Source organism: Nelumbo nucifera, chromosome 7, assembly GCF_055504915.1.
Source record: "Nelumbo nucifera cultivar China Antique chromosome 7, China Antique-T2T, whole genome shotgun sequence".
NCBI classification, from domain to species: domain Eukaryota; kingdom Viridiplantae; phylum Streptophyta; class Magnoliopsida; order Proteales; family Nelumbonaceae; genus Nelumbo; species Nelumbo nucifera.
This window is the reverse complement of record NC_142655.1, coordinates 31,889,225-31,911,255: the sequence shown is the minus strand read 5'-3', so window position 1 is coordinate 31,911,255 and position 22,031 is coordinate 31,889,225. Positions and strand designations below refer to the sequence as shown.

Here is a 22,031-nt window from a genome sequence, read left to right as displayed (position 1 = left end):
ATTGATAGAGACTCAAGTAATTTTTTGATGAAGACAGATAAAGCATCAGATTTCTGAAATAATGGGAAGATCCATACAAATCAACTGAGGCAATCCATAAAGGAAATATAATATTTGAATCCATTAACTGAATCAATGGGGCAGGGTCCCAGAGATCCGATACAACTAATTCAAGTTGAGAAGAAAAAGAAGAACTAGACTTCGGCAAATGAAGATGATACTTGCCAAGTGGGCAAGAGGTGCAGAAAGAAGACCGATCTAATGAAATAAGTAGACGATGTTGTGCAACTACTTGTTTGACTACTGGAATAGATGCATGACCAAGTCTGGAATGCCAACCATCGAGTGGGGTTTGATCTTTACTCGTCCCGTGGAATAATATTTTCCTCATGTGTCAATCCTTAACAAGACATCCATGAGGATGAAATTCAAAGTATACATCATTATCACAAGCAAACTGAACTATAGATAAACAGATTCTTTTGAATGTGGGGAACATGAAGAATATCTCGTAAGTGCAGAGCACAAGAAGTTGTATGAATCACAAAAGAACCAAGCTTAGAAATAGACAAACGTGCTCCATTACCTACTGTTACTTCATCAGGCCCAGTATAATCCTAATGAATCTGAAGCTTGTTGAGATCTGCTGTGAGGAGATTGGTTGCCCCTGCATCGGGATACTAACTATCATTTGCAGCTAGACCGGACCCATTAGTGAAGGCATTGTATGCAGCTGGTGAGGATAAGCATTTAGACTTACAAGGTTTTGGTTTGAAATCCTTGTTATATCAGTTTCTACACCGAAAGGCTGAGTGGTTTCTACCTCTATAGATCTGACAAGGGTTGTTTGCGTACTTGGATTTGGTGGTTCCAACCAAGGTTCTAAATATCGATACATCGGTAAAGGTGTATCGGACAGTATAGGTATTTTTTTTTCTTACTTTTTTTTTCAAATCCGATTCAGTGGGGCAGTTTAAGGTTCCTCCACCCCCTGAACCGGTTAAAACCCCGATACACCCTCTGTAGGAGTGTATTGGGGTGCTCCCAATATGATACGTATCGGTCAATACATAACGATTTTTTGAACCTTAATTCCAGTTGTAGGCTTTGTCTCTTTGTCATGTTGTCGATTTTTTAATGAGGTAAGTTCTTACTGACAAAGTTTGCAGATGGAAGGGGCACACTTGGCTGAGAAGAAGAGATTGCAAATCATCAAATGAGATATCCTCTAACCGAGTTTGAATGGAGGTAACGAGAGGATCATATTCTGCTCCGAGAACATTGAGGGTGTAGTGAGTTCCAATACAGATAGAGGACAGCCCATTACTCTAAGATTGTTCGAAATGTTCTTGACATTCTGTAGATAATTCCACATGTTGGTGGAACTTTCTTGAGAACGAGCAACTCATTCCTGCGTTGGGTGATACAAGATCAAGACTTGGAGGCATATAGGTTCTCAAGTGTGCACCATACTTCATGAGAGGAAGTGCATCCAATTAACTGTGTGATCAGAGGTTTCATGTAGTATGAGAGAAGCCAACTCATCAGCAACTAGTCTTGCTTGACCCAATCCAAGTAGGCGGGGTTGGTGGTCGAGTTGTTTTCCGATGAGCGAGGAGGGCACTTCTGAGTACCATCAACAGCTCCGGTGAGTTCCAAACCATTGAGAATGGGTAGGACATGAAACCACCATAGTAGGTAGTTTCAGCCATCCATCTTCACCTAGATGATATTGCCCCTCCGGCAAAGACAAGATTGGAAGTGTCAAAGGAAGCCTGAGAGGGATGGTCATCTCGTCCGAGCTGCTTGAACTGTTGGACATGTCGATGTTATGAGACGGTGGCTCTGATACTATGAATGAAATATGATTTGAGTTTAAACTCACACTCATAGAAGATTCATTGAATAGGTTTATGTACAAGGTTAATAATCAAACCCTACTGGGTTGTTACAAGATAAGTCACAATAGAACTAGATAATACAGAAGTTAAAATTAGAATAGGTGGAGATAAGGCTGGGAGAGAACTCCATGCAGGTCAGAACTGGTGAACTCCAATCACGTCAGGAGTTCTTCCATGGATATCGTTATCACTTCATCCGAATATTTGCAAACCAAGAGAGAGAGAAAAAAAACTAGAAATTTCACCATCTCTTTTTCTTTTTTATACTTACAAAATTTTAATATTTTATATAAAAAATCCTGAGCTTATTGGCCCTTGGGTTTGTTTTGCTGTGCCTGTTGCCTTTCTGGCTTTCTGCAAACTAACGAAACCAGGCGGCCAGGCTCCTCTCATGAGGCCATGACCCCCGATATTTAGCTACGACCAGATCAGCAAGTGCTGAAGTATTGATACAGTCGCAGATCGCAGTACAGCGATAAGATGTATAAACAGTTGTTTTCTGGAGTAGTTATTATTCTCATAAATGGTTTACAATTATGATTTGTTTTAGCATATGGGGATCATATGATGAGTTGCCTTTCGATCACATGGTATTTTCTGGAGTTGACCTTAGTTCCGTTTAAAAGGAGTGATCCTTCCCACGGGGGAAATTAAAGCCATCTCAATCCAAGAAAGTCCCCACAAATAAACCCTTTATCCCCGGAAAAGGGAGGTTTCATCCCTTTTTTTTATTTTGGGAAAAACTATTCTGCAAAAAAAAAAACTTTGACCAATCAAAACCCTCCCGTGAATTTTGATACATAACAGTTGATTAGTTAAAAGTTTTTCAGATATCATATCCTTCCTGTATTTTCCATTTATTTAAGGGAACAAAAAGTTTCCCCTATTTGCTGACCCTGGCCCGTACAGTCATTCTGCGTTGAAGGAATATCATGATTTTTGAAATCGAAAAGGAATTGAGGAAAGGAAGAAGAGATAAATGAATTAAAAGAAAACAAGAGGTATATAAACCATGCAGCATTTGCTCAACATATTGCCATGCCATTTAAATATTTAATAGCCTAACTACCAAAACATTGAAGACAACCAATACGGAAACGGGAGATTTCATTGCCTGATGCGATATGATCAAACGGAGCGCAATTTGATTCCATTTCAAGAAGTTAACCAAAACAACGCAACGCAACTTCTACGTCCGCTCGCATTTCACCGAGAAAAACCAGACCAGCCTACAAATCCCGAGAAGTGAAAACCATGGGTTAGATTAGATAATTAGGGATTTAGGGTCATACCTCTTTGTTATTTTGTAGAGATTGACAAACTAATTTACTTGTGAAAACAATAAACAATAAGCAACGATATGCGATGCAAATTTAATTTTAAGACCACCAAAAGAAAACATAAAAGAAAGGATCATTCACCTCTAACAACCCTCTAAACCTCCCCTTATTCCTGTCTATATACGGTGACGATGATGGGCTCTGGCACCGGCAGAATTTTGAGTGAATATCGTTGGTCAATAGGGCTTTTATTTGAAAGCAAAAATAGGCAAACGAAGCACTACCCTGTTGCTGTTCCATACTTCTAGTGTTCTTCTAATCCTTTTGTAGGAACTTTTGAGTTGTCTACGTCCACCTCACCTCAGAACACCTCACCTCAGAATAACGTCATTTGAGAACGTCAGTTAGTTGAAAGGAACACACTCATTACAACTACTGGTAAGTGGTAAACCCAAACAATTACCAGAAGCCAACAACGCTCAACGTGGCCATTCCCTAATGAAAGCAGATATTGGTTCTGTACTAAACTACCTCGGCATTGTGACCTGTGCTGTCTTTTGAGACCAATGAAAGGAAATACTATTTTTTATGTTGGCCATGAGCATAAGATCTAATCACCTGCAAATCAAACCATTAGCACACACGTGATTTTTTTTCACTTCCAGATTTTGGGTTGTTGAGATTTTTTATGTTTTAATTGAGTTCTCAACATGATCAAAAGTCAAAACTTAGAAGAAGCTGCCTGGAAAATGAGGTCAACAGATCGGATCCTCTCTGATTGTTTACCATGTATGATGTATGTAGTAATATCACAACCATATCTAGGATTTCTATTAGATAATCTCTACCGTCCCGGCCTTCAATGTAGGGATCTAATAACCCATGGCATCTATGAATGCATCCGAATCTGCAGGGGTTTTATACGCAACCGCCCTTCCAACAAAGACGGAGAAAGCTGCATCATATTAACCATACATAGATGAACAGCTTACAAGAGCAAGACAAGAATATTAACCATCTCCAAATGTGAGATGCGTTCATTACAGAGGCAATAGAACGCGTAGGGGAATATGCAAGACGAGAATTATCAGGAAGAAATCAAAAATTTTATAATAATATTGTTTTGCCTAGTAGTTTGACTGTAATCAACACCAGTAACCATTAGACCATCTCTATGTCCATAGATTCCTTTGACAACTTGACCGAATGTTCTAAATCATACAACCTATAGAGACATGATCTTGGTTCCCAAGAGATATAAACCTAAGAAGAAACCACAAACAAGTACGCTACCCCAACGCGTTTTGAAGATCATAGGACACAACAAACTCCACTTTTCCAGAAATATGGTAAGACTGGTGGATTTGCCAAATGGATAAGACGATGAATGACTAACAAAATTGGTTAATTAAGAATTCTAAACATTTTTCGAGTTCTGCCATCTAATTGCATTAACGACAAAGAGATTCCTCAAATTTAATTTAGCTGGGAAATGTAGAGTTGCAGCACACATTGTTTTTTTCTTTTTCTTTATGCTTTTTTAAATATTTTTCTTGGTATGGGAGGCCTTTTATTTTTTTAACCTTTTATCTAATTGCCTAAAAAGAAAAAAATGTTGATGACCCTCAGATTAACGACAGTTGTAAGTCAACACTAGGAAAAATGATGACCACCTTGATATATGGATTAAACAAAACTTTATTTGAGTAACATTCTAATTGATTTCTAATGTTTGCCTCCGTTTTATAGGAATCACTGACAGTAAAACATGATGGGGGGATCCACGCTTATTAGAAAAAGCGCTTCTAGACTCTTCATTATTTAGTGTTTCTTTTAGAAACCCAATCCCAGGTATAGATGGAATTTGATACTTTTTTTCATGGGTAACGGAATTTGAAATTTGGTGTCTCCATATAGCACGCATAATCTATCCTACATTGCTAGACTTTCGTTTAAATTTATCACAAAGGAGCCCATTGGTACATAAAGTAATACCTCTGAGGCTCTGAGCCAAGAGTAGTCGTTTTGCAACCACCAATTAAGCCACAAATCTTGTTAGTGACTCATCCTTTTAAAGACATGCATAATGTTTGTAGGTTGGCCACAGGACAATTCCAGTTTGTCACAAAGGAACTTTTTTTAATTCATCCCTATAATCATATTTAATACAGAAATTTGACACGGCTGACCCAGGTTTTTCTCACACATTTATCCTTGCAATCTAATGCAGATTTACGGGTTATGTGATTTCCTTCAATATTACATGTAACCCATTGATCAATTGCAAACGTTAACAAAAAGTTGACCAAAATCCCACTTGAGTCATTCAGAATAAGAAACAAATTATTCAGTGTAACAGAGTTATAGTTCGCAATACATCAAATTTACTTAGAAGGCCTCAAAAATAACTATAGATAACAACACTCAATGGTAAGGGAAAAGCATAAATTGCAATGATAAACAAGAAATACTTTCAGAATTCTGCCAATAACCACTATCTCTACATACGTGAATACAAACAAGCAATAAACACGTACAGAAAAGGAGAAGTAATGACGGAATGAATTTCAATTGTGTTCTAAAAGGAGCACTCTGAACATGCCTAGGCTCATTTATGTAGTGTCACTGTCACACCTGAATCTAGATTCACCTCTCTTGTTGTATCTAAGTTTTGATAAATAAACCTTCAATTTGATGTAGCAAACATAGTTTACTAAATTGCAAGCTGTATCTATGATGTTGGAGATCACACAGTTTAGCTTATGCTCCAACATAAAAAGTCCACAACCATAATGATAATAACACATTACTTAACCAATTTCTAAAAGGCCTTTTGAAATATTTTATTGCTCCAGAATCTAGATAAGTTATCTTTATATGTAAAGCTTGTTCTTTTGTTTTCTTTTTCAAAAGTGGCACTCACATCAATCAGGCATGCACCTCTCCTTTGCACCTTTGGCCTCAGGCCCAATGGATCCCTTTGAAGCTTCATGTTTTTCCCTTGAAGACTCAGTTGAGTTTCTTGCATTTAAAACACTACTGAGTTGATACCAATCTAGAAGGGATTGTCTACTTCAAAACAAGTAGGGCTCTAAGGGTTTTAAAAAGGGTCGGTCAGTTCAATCAGAACCAAAAATGAGCTGTACAACTTGCACCTCTGGATTTAGATAGGGAAAATCATTAAGCTTATAGAATCAGGAGCTCCGTAATCAAAACCACCAGATTATGATCCACAAATCTATCATGTTTCCAGATAATAGGAAGAAAGCTACCATTTCTGTTTTTTTTCCTCAGTGCATTAGGAAAAAAGAATTCTAATAGTATCACATAACAAATTTTAAACATAATAGCTGGGAAGATGGATAATGGGTTAATAACCTTTCCCCCATGCCTCTAGCTCTCCCTTTTAACAGTGTATTAGTTAAAACAATAGCATACCATCTCTTACCTCTTACTAGTTTTCTATATTCGGATAATGGTATATTTAGAATTACCACCAACATATCTGTTTAAGAAGGAAAATTTTACACAGGCAATCCTTCAAAAACACTCAAAATCTAAGGAAATTTCTACACCTAGTGCCCTAAAAAGCTCTTTAATAGCATGGAAAGTAGAAAATTGAAAATCCATGTCTCTTCCCATTACTAGTATATATTATTTTGCTTCCAATAAAAGAAGTAGGATATTACCTTACAATCCACACAAGGATGTTTGTTATAATTAATCTTTAGAGCAATCACTGAAATATTTATTTAATAAGGAAAATATTCTGGTGAACATAAATTTAATCACAATACATACATGGACACAAGCTCCTAAAATGCTCTTAATCTTCCTTAAATTTGGCATTGTAACAATCACTTCCAACACTAACTCTTGCTTCTGCTCCAAGCTACAGTTTCTTGGGTTCAAACATAAAACCTAAGCCCCACGGTTGACTATAAAGCTAGTAAGAATTGATAATAATAAAAAAATAGTGGTTCCATTCCTGCTTAGTTGTAACCAAAGTGTCACTTGTCTTTTTTTTTTTTTGGCCAAAAAAATGTCACTTGTAACCCATCAACACCTTTGAAAAAATTAACTATATTGCAAGGAGGTTTGCTATTTGGGTCGTTTAATGAGCTTCCCTAAATGACCCAGGAATCTTCCACCTGCCAAAGTAGTTTGGGAGCCTAAATAAACCCAACATGTTCCCCCTTGTCAGCCTTTATTCATAGAATATATTTCAGCCTAAATGGGAGTGTGTTTTCTCCCGCTTTGGGTGTTCTTGGTATCCTCTGGAGACTGTCCAAGGTTTGTTTTCTCCTTTTTTCAGTTGGCCTAGGAAGCGAGGGAAGACTTTGTGGAGGTGTATTAGGGCAGCGGTATGCTGGTCTTTGTGGGAAGAAAGAAACTCACGTATTTTTTCCAACAAGGAAAGAACATTGGAAGAATTGTTAAATCGAATCCTTTCAAGGGTTGTCCACTAGCTAAAATCTTTGGAGTTGTTTTCAGATTTTCCTGTGGATGACTTGCTAAGAAACTGGAAAGAGATTGCTTCCATTGCTAGATGCAAGAGGGCTCTTTGTCTGTTTTGGTCCCCTCCCCCCTCAGGCTTTATAAAGCTGAATTTTGATGGCAGCGGTGTAAGGAATCCAGGGCCCTCTGGGATTGGAGGAGTTTTCAGGAATGAGGAAGGGATTGTTATTGATTTATTCTCTGGCCCTATTGGAGAAGGTGACTCTCTTAGGGCTGAGATCCTTGCAGTGCTTGAAGGAATTCGAAGAGCAAAGGAATTAAATATCATCCGTTTGATCCTGGAAGGTGATTCGAAGGTGGTGGTTAGTTGGTTGAAGACAGAGGTCAGTGGTTTGTGGAACTTTAACAATGAAAAAAAAACAATTCTTATGGCTGGGTAGGGCCAATGAGATTCAATACAGCTAGGTGAAGAGGAGTGCCAACTCATTTGCGGATGGGTTGGCTAAGCAAGGTGTGAATAGGGAGTCCGTATTTTGGGCTAGTTTTTAATCTTTTCTCTTTGTACTCCCTTTGTTTTCTGTTATTGGGGAGATAAGATATTTTCTCTCCCCTCTTGTATCCATATTCCCTCTTTTCTTTTAATTTAATGAAGCTGGTGTTATTGATAATATATATATATATGTATATATATATATATATATTTCAGCCCAAAAACCCTTACCACATCTCAATAATAAGCCATTTTCATGGACAAGTTTTTTATATATTAAAATTGTAAAGCTTCTAAAAAGTTAATACTTTGAATACAAGATTGAACATGTGGCCAATCCAATGCCTGGTTTGGATCAGCTACATCATCACTTCATGTGGTGGAAATGTTGTACGTTGTGTAGAGGCTGCCCAAGGGCCTAAAATCAGGCTCCCCAAGAAATGGTCTCAGTTCAGGAAAGAGGACCATCCAAATACTGGTCCCAGCTAACCGGAGTCTTGGGAAGGGTGGAGTAAGACTGGATATGGACCTAGCCTCAGGAATTTTTTGCACAATGTTCTCATTCAAAAAAGAAAAGAACTATACTTCAATCATTAAAACTCATTCAAGACTATACACTCTCAAGTTAACTTCTAGATAATACATGGACGAATGGGTTTATCTGGATGCCAAAGATCTAGGTGATGACACCCCCCTCCCCTCAGTTCAAAAAAGAAAAGAACTATACTTCAATCATTAAAACTCATTCAAGACTACACTCTCAAGTTAACTTCTAGATAATACATGGACGAATGGGTTTACTTTGGATGCCAAAGATCTAGGTGGTGCCACCCCCTCCCCTCAGTTCACATCTACAGAATTAGTACTTACAACTATGAGCCAAAAAATTGATATTTCCAAAGAGAAATCAAAATCATAAAATCTTCAGGTTCTACAAATTCCCTAAAGGAACTACTGTTAATTTAAATTGTAGTAAAGAATAACTAACACTTTCTAGAATCCTAAATCACATAAAATACAAAGCTGAAATAATATATTTCCTGACTTAAATCGGCAGAATTGACATATTGGATAAGTTAAGTTAGAAATTCCACCTCTTAGCAAAAGATAAACAAGGTATTAATAAAACTTATCCAACTAATAAATAAATGAGAAAGAAGTATCCATGTAGTAAGGTATTGATGTTTACCTGGAGATATGCCTTATTGATGACTGCCAGAACCCTGGACTGCCTGAGCATTTGTTTGCTGCTGCTGCTGTTGTATCTGGAGAAGAAGGCTAGCAGCAAATTGAAGTGTTGATTGGTATCTTTGGTTCTTATCTGCCTCACCCTCTGGTGTTCCATGAGCAGCCCCAGATAGAGCAGATTGTAGTTGCTGCACCTGATTTGGGAACTCCAAATTTGCTTTGTCAGTTACTAACGAGGTGGCTACTTGTGCTTGGGACATATTCGTTCCCTGAACCTGAGTAGATGAGCCAACAGGTGGCTTAGGTTGCTGAAAGACCGGTGAATGATACAACCCAGTAGCATCAGTTGTGTGTACCATCCCATAACTCTTTTGAGGATTATGAGAAGCATCAAGTTGATACTGTTGGTTAGATTGCTGGGGAATGGAATACTGTCCTTGGGATGGGATCACAAAGTTACTTGGTGGTTTGGAAGAAACTGTAGCCTGCGGTGGCATGTGGAGAGAAGGATCTTGATTTTGAGTGCTAGAAATGATAGCTTGTGAAGACTGGTCAGGCCTATTCGTTGCATTTGCATATGCTGGAAATTGAGACAAAAGCTGTGCCTGAGTATTAAATTGGTGTCCCAACTGTTGGGAAGGATGACTTGTTTGCTCTTCTGCTGTTCGCTGAAGAATACCAGAAACAGCATTTTGATGCTCACTTCTCCATCCATGTGATTGTATTGCTTTATCAGGTGTTACAGAGGCAGGAAATGAAGGTCTTGGAGCAGAAGATCCTAAAGGTAACTGGGCACTGGTTGAAGGGGAAGGCTGCATGTTTGTAGGTAGCAAAGCAGCTAGAGTTGCAATGAGCTCAGGAGTTAGAGACACTCCAACTTGTGTTGGAGCAGAATTTCTTGCATAGTCTTGAGGGACAGATTGCACTACGTGAGAGTCATCTGTAGATGGTAAGAGAGCTTTGGGGGGTTGAGGTGTCGAGTCGTCATGTGATGCCCGATTATAATCCATTTGTAAAATATGGTCATCCTTCTGAGGTATTAAACTATAATCTGCTTGCAAAGGAGGAAAGTGTTGCCCTGCAACATACTGGGGTGGAGGAATAGGTGGTTGTAGTTGCTGTTGTTGAATGGATACACTAGGCATTTGCTGTGGTAATTTAAGAACCACTCCATAAAGGCGCTCTGGGCCTGAGACATTCAAAACTTTGGTTAAGAAATCCGATGGGGGCACTAAGAACAATGTCGTTCCATCATCAAACTTAGCAACCCCAGCACGATTCTTTGCACCCAGGTAACGAAGAAATTCTGTGTAGGAAGCAAAATCTTCTTCACTGTCTGGTAGAAAGAAAACAATGTCAAAGCCACTGGCCTCCAAGTAATGCTTTGTGAGCATATCCAATCCTGTTCTTGCTGAGCAATTAACAATATCAGGGCTGCAAAACAATAAGCCAAGATCTGCATTAATGAAGGAAATAGAAAGGGAAGAAAAAAGAGAAGTACTGGGGTCCCTGCCAACAATATGTCCACCAGGATGTTGACCCTCTAAACAAACAAGATCTAAGGGGGATCAAACCATCTGAAATGGTCACAATATAACAAAAAGGATCTAGGTAATAAATTTAAAGGTGGACAGAACTTGGCTGCAAAACAATAAGCCAAGATCTGCATTATTGAAGGAAATAGAAAGGGAAGAAAAAAGAGAAGTACTGGGGTCCCTGCCAACAATATGTCCACCAGGATGTTGACCCTCTAAACAAACAAGATCTAAGGGATCAAACCATCTGAAATGGTCACAATATAACAAAAAGGATCTAGGTAATAAATTTACAGGTGGACAGTTAGGATCTTCATGTTCAGAATTCCCCTATTAGGCATGGTCATCTTATGCTGGGATCCAAAGAACAGAGAAATCTGCTATTAAAAAGAAAACTTACAGCATTATTTAGAAAACAAATCCATAGCGGCAATGGTTAGAATTAGGATTAAGGCCAGACTCTCTCCTATGACTAAGGCCATCATATGGTGAAAAACAAACCATTGCAGGTGTGCCACATATTTTGTGTAGGGAGTGAATAAAGATGTACACATTGATCATAATAGCAATAACAACAATTATCATTAGTAAATATGCTTGTTAGAATAAAAAAGATGAATCTTACAGCTGTGAGTCTATCCCCTTTCCAACGGGTATACATCGAGCATGACAAACAGGAGTTCCACCTTTAGCAATAATGCCACGCCAACAGAAATCTTTCTCAGGAAATCCCTGGCTAGGAGGTCCTCCAAATGGAACTCTTGCACCTACTGGACTGTGATTTACAAGTGCTGCGCCTCTATCGAGCTGTGGTCCAAATCCATATGGCTGGTCTCCCCCAATCCCGTGTCTGTCCATCTTTCTCACAGAAAAGGGAGCATCATCGATAGACGAAGGGCCATCAATCCTTGACCTCTTAGCTTCCCTTTGAAATGGGTTTGCATCAAATCCATCCCATGTGCCAGGTGGAGGCCTAATAGGCGGCCACATACCTGGTGCAGAAGGAAGCATGCCAGATGCAGGTGGTGACAACCTTCTCCAGTTTGGACCCATAGAATTATTAGCAGTACCATCTGGGAAATTATGGAGAGAACCAGACAAGTCATTAAAGTCGGGACCTGAATGAAGTGGATCAAAACCACCTTGGGGACCAAAAGGCCTCATCATCATATTTGCACCAGGCATGCCAGTAGGAGGAAGAGGTCCAGGAAAGTTATTCGATGCCATTGGACGGTTCTGACCAAACATATCCCCTGGTCCAGGTCCAAAAGGAGGTTCATTAAAGAACATATCTGGCCTAGCACCTTTAATTCCAGGATGAAATGCCGGACTATCCTTACCAGGTGCGAGCTCACTGCTTGAAAACATTATCTGTATCCTCGGATCATTAAAAAGACGGCCTTGCAGACCTTCCTTTGCACGCCGAGCCTCATCTACACTTCTGAACTCCACAAAAGAGTAATGCCTTGATGGAAAACTTTTGATTCTTTCAATTTCTCCAAACAGGATCATGGCATTATGAAGCATCTGCTCATCAACTTGAACTGAAGGAGGATACCCAATCCACAAAATATTGCTTGGTTGTCCTTCTCTTCGGCCTCCTAATGGTTGTGAAGGCTGCAAAAAAATACAGAATCAAGTGCATAGCAGATAGTCAAGCCACTTGTAAGCTGTTATTCAAAATGTTAATCACAGAGATAATAGCAATTGATGCAACTGTACGTGTATGGTATAAAGAACCAGAAAGTACCAGACTCAACCAAACAAACAGTCGACACTTGCACATAGGTATAGACAGATAAGTCTAGGTAGGCTGCTGGATGAAGAATGTAAACTGCAGTACATAGTATATACAATGCAGCCAAGAGAATTATGTAATTTCTCCTAGACTCATGCCTGACCTGACAAGCTTAAGATAGCACAAGCACACAACCACATAAACAGAGTTCATACAATTATAATCACTAATAATTACCGTATGCCTTTTAAGCCCGAGCTGAGATGACTCTGGGGAATTTCTCATGGCATCTGGTGGCATCCAAGAATTTTCTGCAGGTCCTCTGTTCCTTCTATTGTTGAAGTGCCCATCCCTTGAGTCATGAAAGTCAGACCAATTTTCCTGTTGATGTCATGAAGGAAATAAAAACCACTACCAATAAAAAAGAAAAATAACAAAAAATAAAAATAAATCCCAACATATAATATCACAGAATAAGTCATAAGTAAGCCAATGCCCACATATGAAGCAACTAAAATTATAATCTACAGAATGATGCATGGAACACGTAAAGATAACCATCCCTATTTTCTGGTTTATGGGCTTAGAAATGATCTCAGTTGTTTAACAAATTCATGGAATTATATGTTAAACGAGTAAACATTATTGACTTACTCTTCGTGAAGGTTGTGACCTCAGAAAATCCACACGAATTTGCTCACCACCTAAGTGCTTCCCATTCATGCTTTTCAAAGCTGCAGTAGCATCTTCTAATTTAAAATACTCCACAAGTGCAGAATTGCGGTCCCTGAGGAATTTAAATTCCTCAATTTTTCCAAACTTCAAAAACTCATCTTCTAGCTGTTCCTTTGTAACAGACGAACTTATTCCACCTACCCACAAATGCTTACCAGGTTTAGCCTGCAAAATAGAAATTTTTTAGTTCTCCAGAAAAACACAAGAAACCAAGTCTGCATATCTCTCATGCAATAGTGTTGCAACAAATACCCCATAATAACATATTGTTGTGTTTTTACAAGTATATTATGATGTTGTAATAAAAGAACCCAAATAAAATATCACACATATTTAATTAAACAACAAGAGAATTATACCGGGATAGCCACTATCTGACAAACGTAACAAGATGTGGTGCATTTTTGTACTAGACATGGACATAGAATAACATGCATGGACACACACCTAAGAAACCCAAGTACATGTGTACAAGGGTGTTGTCTCATGTTAGATAGTTCAACTTTCAGTGTAAATTCCATATTGAACACCTTGTCCAGCCATGACCATGTTGTATGGGGGTAACATATGCATTAGCATACACAAATGACAAATGCTCACAGGCAAACGCCCACACACACATGAGCACAGAAAAAAAATATCACTGCTATAAAGTTCCTTTCCTCTTTTTGGCAGAGAAATTACAGTAATGAATCCTCTGAACTTCTGTAGCAAGGTTATACCACACACATCTCCATAGTAAAAATAGGCATTAGCACAAGAACAGACACATAAACATGTTATCATGCCTGCCATATTGCAGCCATAAATGAGAAGGGAATTTTAGTAGAATTGTTCGTGTGACAACTCTTTCTTGCCCTTTCCTTTCATCACATTTTTCTCAATGGGGCCATCTAGCATACCTGTATGGCCGTATTGTTGAGCATCATGTTGTATGTCTCTCCTCTATGTTTTTATCTCTATCCATTTAATAAACACCTTAGTCTCCCTTTTAATCCTCCTTATTCACTCTGATTCACTTCTCGGTTAAGTTCAATAGATTTATTTTTCCATTTACTTTAGTTTTTTTTTTCCAAACATTTACACTACTCCCTTTCCTATTAAGGGATCAAGCACCCAAACAATATTGATTCTGCAAGGCATAAACCTTAGACTTCTGGCATTTTGCTTTGACCTAAACATTGACCAGAGTTTCTTAAGAGACAAGAAAACATATCCAGCCTGATGCAATAACCAACTTAAGTCAATTATATTTTGATGATCTAAACCTCACTCTCTAAAAGAGACACCAAGTCCTGATGACCAAAGCCTCTTCATGTCTGTAATAGGAGTTGGCAAACTCAAAGCTCATTTGGCTATAAATTGCCAAAGAACAATATTTGTAATGAGAAACTGCTAAACTATGCCAGGTTCATAGAAAATATCTCCAACAGTTCTGAAAATCCCAGAGAATCAAAAATAATTTCTATTGGTATCTTTTAAGGAACTTTTATTAGCATTATTTTTTTGCCATTACCATTATGCTTAAACATCCATACCACTTGCTTTAAATATTTTGCTATGATCAATAAAAGTCAAAATTTTATTAAATATATTATATTAAACAGATGTACAATATTTGACAAAGAGAGTGCATCGGATGCACTATCTACCCCAATCATTACATACAACAGATTCCCCTTGAAATCTCACACCAAAATAGGTACTCCCTATTTGCCCCCGACATACTGCCAGGCTATCAACCATACTATTCTCACATCTTGGGGTACATTGAAAAGTAACATTCAGTTCTGCTGCCAGGGACCTGACTTCACTCAATAAATACCTGTACATTCAAGTTCATGTGTATCGCTTCCTAACTAGCCCACTACAACCTTGGAATGCTGATTCTTAACTCATATAACACTGCCATCAATTCTGCTCCTATTGAGTCTCCAAGTCCAATGGACCCCAAATAAAATGATACAACAGTTTCGTCATGGAACCCTTCATGCCTGATATCACCAGATTCCATTAGCTGCATCCATCAAAGTTCATTTTCAGGTATAGCACCTCAGGTGGCTTCCAGTGTAGTTTGACTCTTGTCGTGGAAGAATTTTCTACATTTTCCGGTTCCTAGCAATATCATCATGAGAAACATGATCAAAGATAACAGAATCTATACCCACTGTGTCACTCTGACCATAATTGTCTCCATCAAAACCTTTTTAATTTGGCTTTTGTCCTCAAAGATTCTTCTACTCCATTTTCCCGATACTGCCCACAAGACAGCAGTCCTCAACCCCTTGATTTTAAATATTAAAAAAAAAAAATCAACTCATTTTTATGAATGGATCCTGGCTAACTGGATCTGTTTTATAAATTCCAGGTAACCACTTCATCTCCCAAGCATACAAATAACGCCAAGGAGTTAAGATCTTAGGCTATTGCTTTTCACTGGTGCCTACATAGAGCCCAAAATAGGTACTGGGCAACAAAGTGAAAGCATCCTCAACTATACCTTTTTTTATCAGTACATACTCCACAAGAACTTTTTCTTCTCCCTTAATCAATTTAATTACATCTGTTTATTTATATTGATATTTCATCATTATAAACCACCTTACATTTTTTTAAGGTAAGAAAAGGAGAAAAAGAAGGTTACCACCATGGAAAAAAACACAGTTTTAGATAAATTGGACCAACACAAAACGTGTATTGCAATTGTAGTACAAATAGTAATTACAATAGGAGTGTTCGGTAGTTAAGATTGATGATTAGGAGATACTCCAAAAAAATCACTCTCGTCACCCTGGACTAATCATCCATAATGAGAAATTCAAGAGAATGTTGCCCAAGAGAATGGCGGATATTAAGTGGAGTGTACTCCGCTGGTTGTACTCTGTAATCTGGTGATACTTAACTATGTTCTAATAAAGCTTATATATATATTAAGTGGAGTGTATCTGGTGCACTCTGCACTGTATGACCACCACAAACAATGAGAAAATGAAAGGATCCATCATAGCCAATGGATGCACCAATTTGAGGTTATAAAAAAGGTACCAGGAGTTATGTGCAAGTTGGTCATGGAAAAAGTGTACGACCAAATACATCGGGAGTTCACTGGCCATACTTCAGAAGATGGAATTTGGATTTAAATGAAAACATTGGATAGAATTCTCAATAGAATGGTGCATAAAGCAGTAGATTAGAAGCAGTTGGAGGGATTCATAGTAGATACAATCAGTTTATCAGTTACTCTCCTGCAACTCATTGATGTCTCTCATCTCACAAGTGCTCTATAAGAGGATATGAGGTACTTGTGATGCTTGCTCATTTGCTTTGAGCATGTATCAAGATCGAACATCAACTTCCAAAACAGTGAGCTCATAGCAATCAGACATGTAGCTCCACAAGCTAGGAGCATATCATCAAGACAGGAAGAAGTTGTGCTGCCATTATGGTTTAAAATGTTCCTAAATTTCCTAATATTTCGACAACATATTTCCATTTCCATTGATAGCAACACGCAATTTTACTTGAATTTTTTTTTATCAATACGAAATTTTACTTGAATTGACATATTCCCCCAGTAAGCATTACCAGCACCATGTGGAAGGACAAGAGATAGTTTCCAAGACATAATTCCATTTCCATGGACGTGTGAAGTTTTACCGGAATCAACATATTCCCCAGTGAAAAACTAGCAGCATTGTGTAGATTACAAGGGATGGTATTATAACATATGTCAGTGACAATTTGTTAAATATGTAGAGTAGAAATATTATTGTCCACCTAACTTGATTACCACTTTGAGCCAACTTGATATTCATTTCAAACATGAAGTTAAATATTAGTTTTTATTTGTGTAATAGATTATTTGGTCGATCTATTAGAACCATTTGCATTTTCTATAAGTTTGTATTTTGATTTAACTCATTCTATCATGTGGCTGGGAATCTCAAGGTTTACAAGACAACGTGGCAACGTATTCTTTTGTCTATAACCTTAGCTTCTTAGCTTTGTCTAATGATTCAGAGCAAAATAATAATTTAAAAAGGTGTGCATATGCTTCTTTTTATCATTCCATAAAATACCATTCTATATTATTGCATATTTTACAATATTTCCACCATGTCTATAATTTTTACAATATTTCCATACAATATTTTCAACATTTCCAGCATGTTTCCTATATTTGGGTGACTGAAATTTCCACCAACATCAACATTTTAAACTCTGATCTAAGTTTCTACAGCTCCCTTTGGGTACAAACTACTGATCAAAAGAGATATGGGACAATAGTTGAGAGATTCCTGCTTAATCTAACAGGATGGAAGGACTAACTATCACAGGGAGGGAAGTTGACACTAATTCAGAGAACTTTATCCAATCTTCCCATATAATACATGCCTATGTTCTCTGCTTACCAGCTTCAGTATCAACTACCCTGGAAAACCTCAGAAGAGATTGCTTATGGGATGGAGTGGAGAAGACAAAATTATCATTTCATAACATGAACATAGGTCTTTATACATTATCAAAAACAAACAAAAAAAAAAGAATGTGGTCTTTATACCAAAGCTCGAAGGTGATGAAAGCATCCAATCACAAAGGCACATGAATAAGGCTCTCTTAGGAATTGTAAAGCTTTGGAGTGGAAACAGAAAATCTTTAGAAATGAATACAAGTAAACATGGGCAAGATTCTATGGCATGGTAGCATATGGAAAAAGGCAATGAAAATATGGGAATATTTTCAAATCTACATTTTGTAAGACAATAGGGATAAAGATAGTCTTACTTTAAGGCAGAGTCGGTGAAAGATTTGGGAAAATGACGAAGTCTAGAAACGAAATGAGCAAATGGATGTCTGAGCGCATAAGGGAATGGAGAGTGTGTCCCCTTCTACGTCTTGCTTGCCCATTTATAGAACCTGGGAGGCAAGCTGCATGCATGGCAGTGCAAGACCTAGGATATTCTCAATCCCCAACTGTAATGGTGAGGCAGATCCCGTATTTCTCTCCCCCACAGATGCATGTCCCTAGGGACCACATGGTTGCTAGAGCACATTCAATCCAATGGTCCACTCTGGACCATTGCCACCTAGGGAACCAGGAAATAGAATAGGTCCAGAACCTATTTATCCACTGCAAATTGACCTACTCAATCTGTGTTAACTTCCTTCAACTGTTCTGCACTGATTAGGTGACTCCCAAAGGCCCTCAACTTGCTAATGTTCTCTTGGCCAATGAAAGGGCTAAACACAAAAGGAAGAATTCTGTGGAAAATCACCCCCTTGGCCATTTATTGGACCATGTGGAATGAAAGAAAATCAAGGATTTTCAACATAAAGATGTTGCTTTGGAGTCCATCATTGGTAAGATGGAGAGAACTCTCAAGCATTGGGTCGAAGGCATATAATAGATCACCAAATATATCATTATTAGTCTTTTTTTATTCTTCTTTTGCTTCTTATATTATCTCCTTGTGAACCCACAAATGATCATCTAATTATGCCTTGTGGCTTGTACCTTAAAGGATATCTCCTTACTTGGTTTGATGTAATCTCTTCTCAATTGAATAAAACTCACCATTTATCAATAAAAAATATTATATGTAACAAATAGTGTTGATCACCAAGAAACAACATGTCCAGAAAAAGAGTATTGTTGAACAACCAAAAAATGATAAATGCAATTAAGACATGGATGTTAAGTCAGTGTCAATACTAGAGATGATAGGGAGGATTAGGATTAGACCCAGTAGGTGAAAAACGTGGGAATGTTTATTGAGGTGGTTCTGCCATGTTTATAGATGACCATCAAGTGCATTGATAAACAACTTGGTGCAGAGGAAGGGGAAGACTCAAGAAAACATCACGAGAGTGACCAAAAATGTGCTTTGGGTCCTCCTCCTTAGTTAAGGATCTCTAAGCTGTAGACCTTCAGGACAAACTACCACACTTGCTTAAAAAAAAATTTGGCTTTAATATTTTCATAATAGAAGACACATATAATTGCAGGCAATCTAATTGTACTTCCCAACTTAAGGATATCAAATAGATGGCATTTTGCTTTCCCACTAAATTGGATACGGAAATACACTGGAAACTTCATTGATAAGGCGAGGAACTACAAGTAACAACCCTACACTTAGAGAGACAAATGGCTAGACACATTTTTATGCCATGGTTGCTTATCATTATATGAAATTAAAGAAGTAGATATAATTGGACTGCAAGGTGCCAATGACCCAGAAGTTGAAATGATTACTCAGCATCACTCCTGTGGTAGAGACATGGGACAAAACCTGCAGAAGTGATGGCTGTCAATGGTATGGCAATAGGGCCTCATGTGCACCCTGCTCTGCCACTACTAACCTCTGACCGACTAACCCAACTACTCAGAGACCCAAAAAAGGGATGCACAGTTGAATTGCTCAGCTTCTTCAAAAATATATATGTGAAAAAGTAGGTGACCTATTATTGGTTTAAGCGGAAAAATAGTTTGTACTCTTCTTTTATTTTAATGAAATTTTTATTTTACCTATTTAAAAAAAGGTGACCTACTTCTCAGTCATCTGTAATGTGCAGCTTTGGGGTAGATCAAATACAAGGATTAACACATTTTCCACTGATCCTCTATATTCAATAAATGATAGGTCATACTCCAATAATCCCATGGCAGACAATAGTCACAAAATCAAATAATTGTTTTAATTTCAGTTGGTCTCCATAGTTTCAGTAGCAATTTTGAGAAAATAACCACATAAAAAAATATTAAATGATTTCATATTTAAACCATCAGAAGTATCCGTGGATCTCAGTGAGGCTCAACTTACATTTGGTTATGCCATGGGATAATTTTTGTAAATTCAAAAGACACTTAAAACTGGATAACCATAAAAAAGTTGTCTACAAATCCACGCTCATCTATATATCCTCATTTTCCATTCAATTCCATTAGAAATACTTGCTACCTATGAATGCAGTTGCTGCCAACCTCTAGCATATCACATGGAATGATGGATATAAAATTTAACAGTAACTTCTAGGCATACTTTTGCAAGAGTATCTTGAATAAGCCTATCAATAGATGGGCTAGTTCACAGAACGAACACAGTAGCTCTTGATTGTGCATGGGTTAATGAAAAAATTGAATAACCAACGCATATTTTAGGAAGAAATAGTAACTGAATAGCCAACGCCTAACTCTGTTCTCTCATGTTTTAACTTTTAACCCTTGCATTACTCTGCATCCGTCATATATATTCCATTATCCAAATCACCACATCTTGTTAATTGTTACTTCATTTCCACACTCTTTCTTCCCGGAAGAGAATAAGAATATATGCAAAATGCCAACGTACCCACAACATTCTTTCTCAATTGTCACCTAAAAACATCAAAAGAAATGTTTCAATGGTTCCTTCTTTGATGTAAATTATTCCCGTCAATGTTTTATTGAATAGCTCCAAGATCTCAGTTCTTTGAGTCCTACTTCTATGTTTAATTGCGAACCTTGTTTCAATCCTTTCAGAGCATTCTCTCCCCAAGATTCATCTTTTTCCTTGCGAATTTATGCATAATCACAACATAGTCAAGCCACCGGGCGGTTACGATTGTATGCAAAATTTGCACTCGTTGTAGAAAAAAGATGAATCTTTTTCGATATGTAATCCAAATCCGCACGAAAATTAAAACAGTAAAATTGTAATCGTGCTAGAAATACAAAACGCTGATTCATGAACTGAAAAGAAAATTACCCATTTCACGTTACAATCAAGAAAGATACACAAAAGGATAGAACGAACCGGTCGAGCAAACTCGATCTTGATAGGGTTCCCGCGAACAATGAAACCCTGGAGAGCTTCCTTCGCGGACTTCGCATCTTCAAGGCGCTTAAAATAGACAAACGCATAGTTCCTCGAAGAATACGTTGCGACGCTTTCGAAATCGCCGTACTTGGAGAAAACATCCATCAAGTCCGTATCGGTGGTATCGTTCGACAGATTGCCAACCCACAAGTTATGTGAAGGAGTTTCCTCTTCTTCCGTATCCTTTCCCCCACCATGGCTCGACCTAGGATTCTGATCTACAGGCATGTTCGATTTACTCGGATGCGGCATCCTACAAGACAAAATCCCCAATTCCTCTTTCGAGATCGATGATATAGGGAGATCTAATGGGAGAAGGAGAAGATAAATAGTTCGCCTAATGGATCAAAAAACAGAAAAAATACAGAGATTGGAGATTGAAAAGACGAAATTAGGGTATCGAGATAGAGAATTTGTCTAGAAAACCCTAGATCCTTAAATTAGATGGGAGAAGTAGACGAAGGTGATAAGGTTTCGACGAGAGGAACGGATGGATTTTGAAAAGATGAAGGAACAGGATAGCATGGGAGAGGTTTATTTATAGTTAGGGTTTCTCGAGTTGCTAAGTTCACGGAATCATGATGGCATGTGAGCCGTTTAGAGTCTTTACGTACGTTTTAATTGTTTACACGTGTTCGATGATGAATCGTGACGTATAATAGTGCTTTAATAAATAAAATAAACCAAACCGAAATCCAGTTAATTGAACCGGTCGGTTCGATTTTGCTGCGATGTGTGTTTCAAAAAGGCAAATTTATTAAAGTATTACCAAGTTTTAGGAAATTAATTTAGTGCCCGTTTGACAAGTCTTTTTTAAAAGATCTGTTGCAAGATCTGATGGTTAGAA

The 22,031-nt window shown here is 37.9% G+C and overlaps 1 protein-coding gene across 8 annotated transcripts; it reads right to left on the bottom strand.

Moving 5' to 3' along the window:
* Positions 1-2,857: 2,857 nt before the first annotated feature.
* LOC104598258 (flowering time control protein FPA) lies at positions 2,858-21,700 on the bottom strand. 8 transcript variants are annotated; one of them, XR_016078428.1, is made up of 9 exons: positions 21,122-21,700; positions 13,245-13,490; positions 12,828-12,971; positions 11,478-12,469; positions 9,319-10,751; positions 3,645-3,799; positions 3,466-3,551; positions 3,323-3,382; positions 2,858-3,130 (listed from the first exon to the last, which is right to left on the bottom strand). XR_016078428.1 is itself a non-coding variant. In XM_019197951.2 (7 exons), exons 1-6 carry the CDS (start codon positions 21,434-21,436, stop codon positions 9,332-9,334), a joined length of 3,030 nt encoding a protein of 1,009 aa, XP_019053496.1. In that variant the 5' UTR covers positions 21,437-21,700; the 3' UTR covers positions 2,858-3,130; positions 9,319-9,331. The 8 variants fall into 8 exon arrangements, 2 of the variants coding, with proteins under 2 accessions (XP_019053496.1, XP_010258515.1); XR_016078425.1 differs by adding an exon at positions 3,968-4,136 and having other exon boundaries at positions 3,323-3,799; XR_016078427.1 differs by having other exon boundaries at positions 3,466-3,799.
* Positions 21,701-22,031: the final 331 nt, after the last annotated feature.

What these genes read in the sequence shown, in the direction of transcription:
- LOC104598258 (XM_010260213.3), bottom strand. Translation starts at nt 21,436, where the DNA reads ATGCCGCATCCGAGTAAATCGAACATGCCTGTAGATCAGAATCCTAGG. An exon ending in AGATCGAGTTTGCTCGACCG is followed by an intron (nt 13,491 to 21,121) that starts GTTCGTTCTATC and finishes TCTATTTTGCAG; the next exon opens with GCTAAACCTGGTAAGCATTT. An exon ending in AAGGGGATAGACTCACAGCT is followed by an intron (nt 10,752 to 11,477) that starts GTAAGATTCATC and finishes ATTGTTTTGCAG; the next exon opens with CCCTGATATTGTTAATTGCT.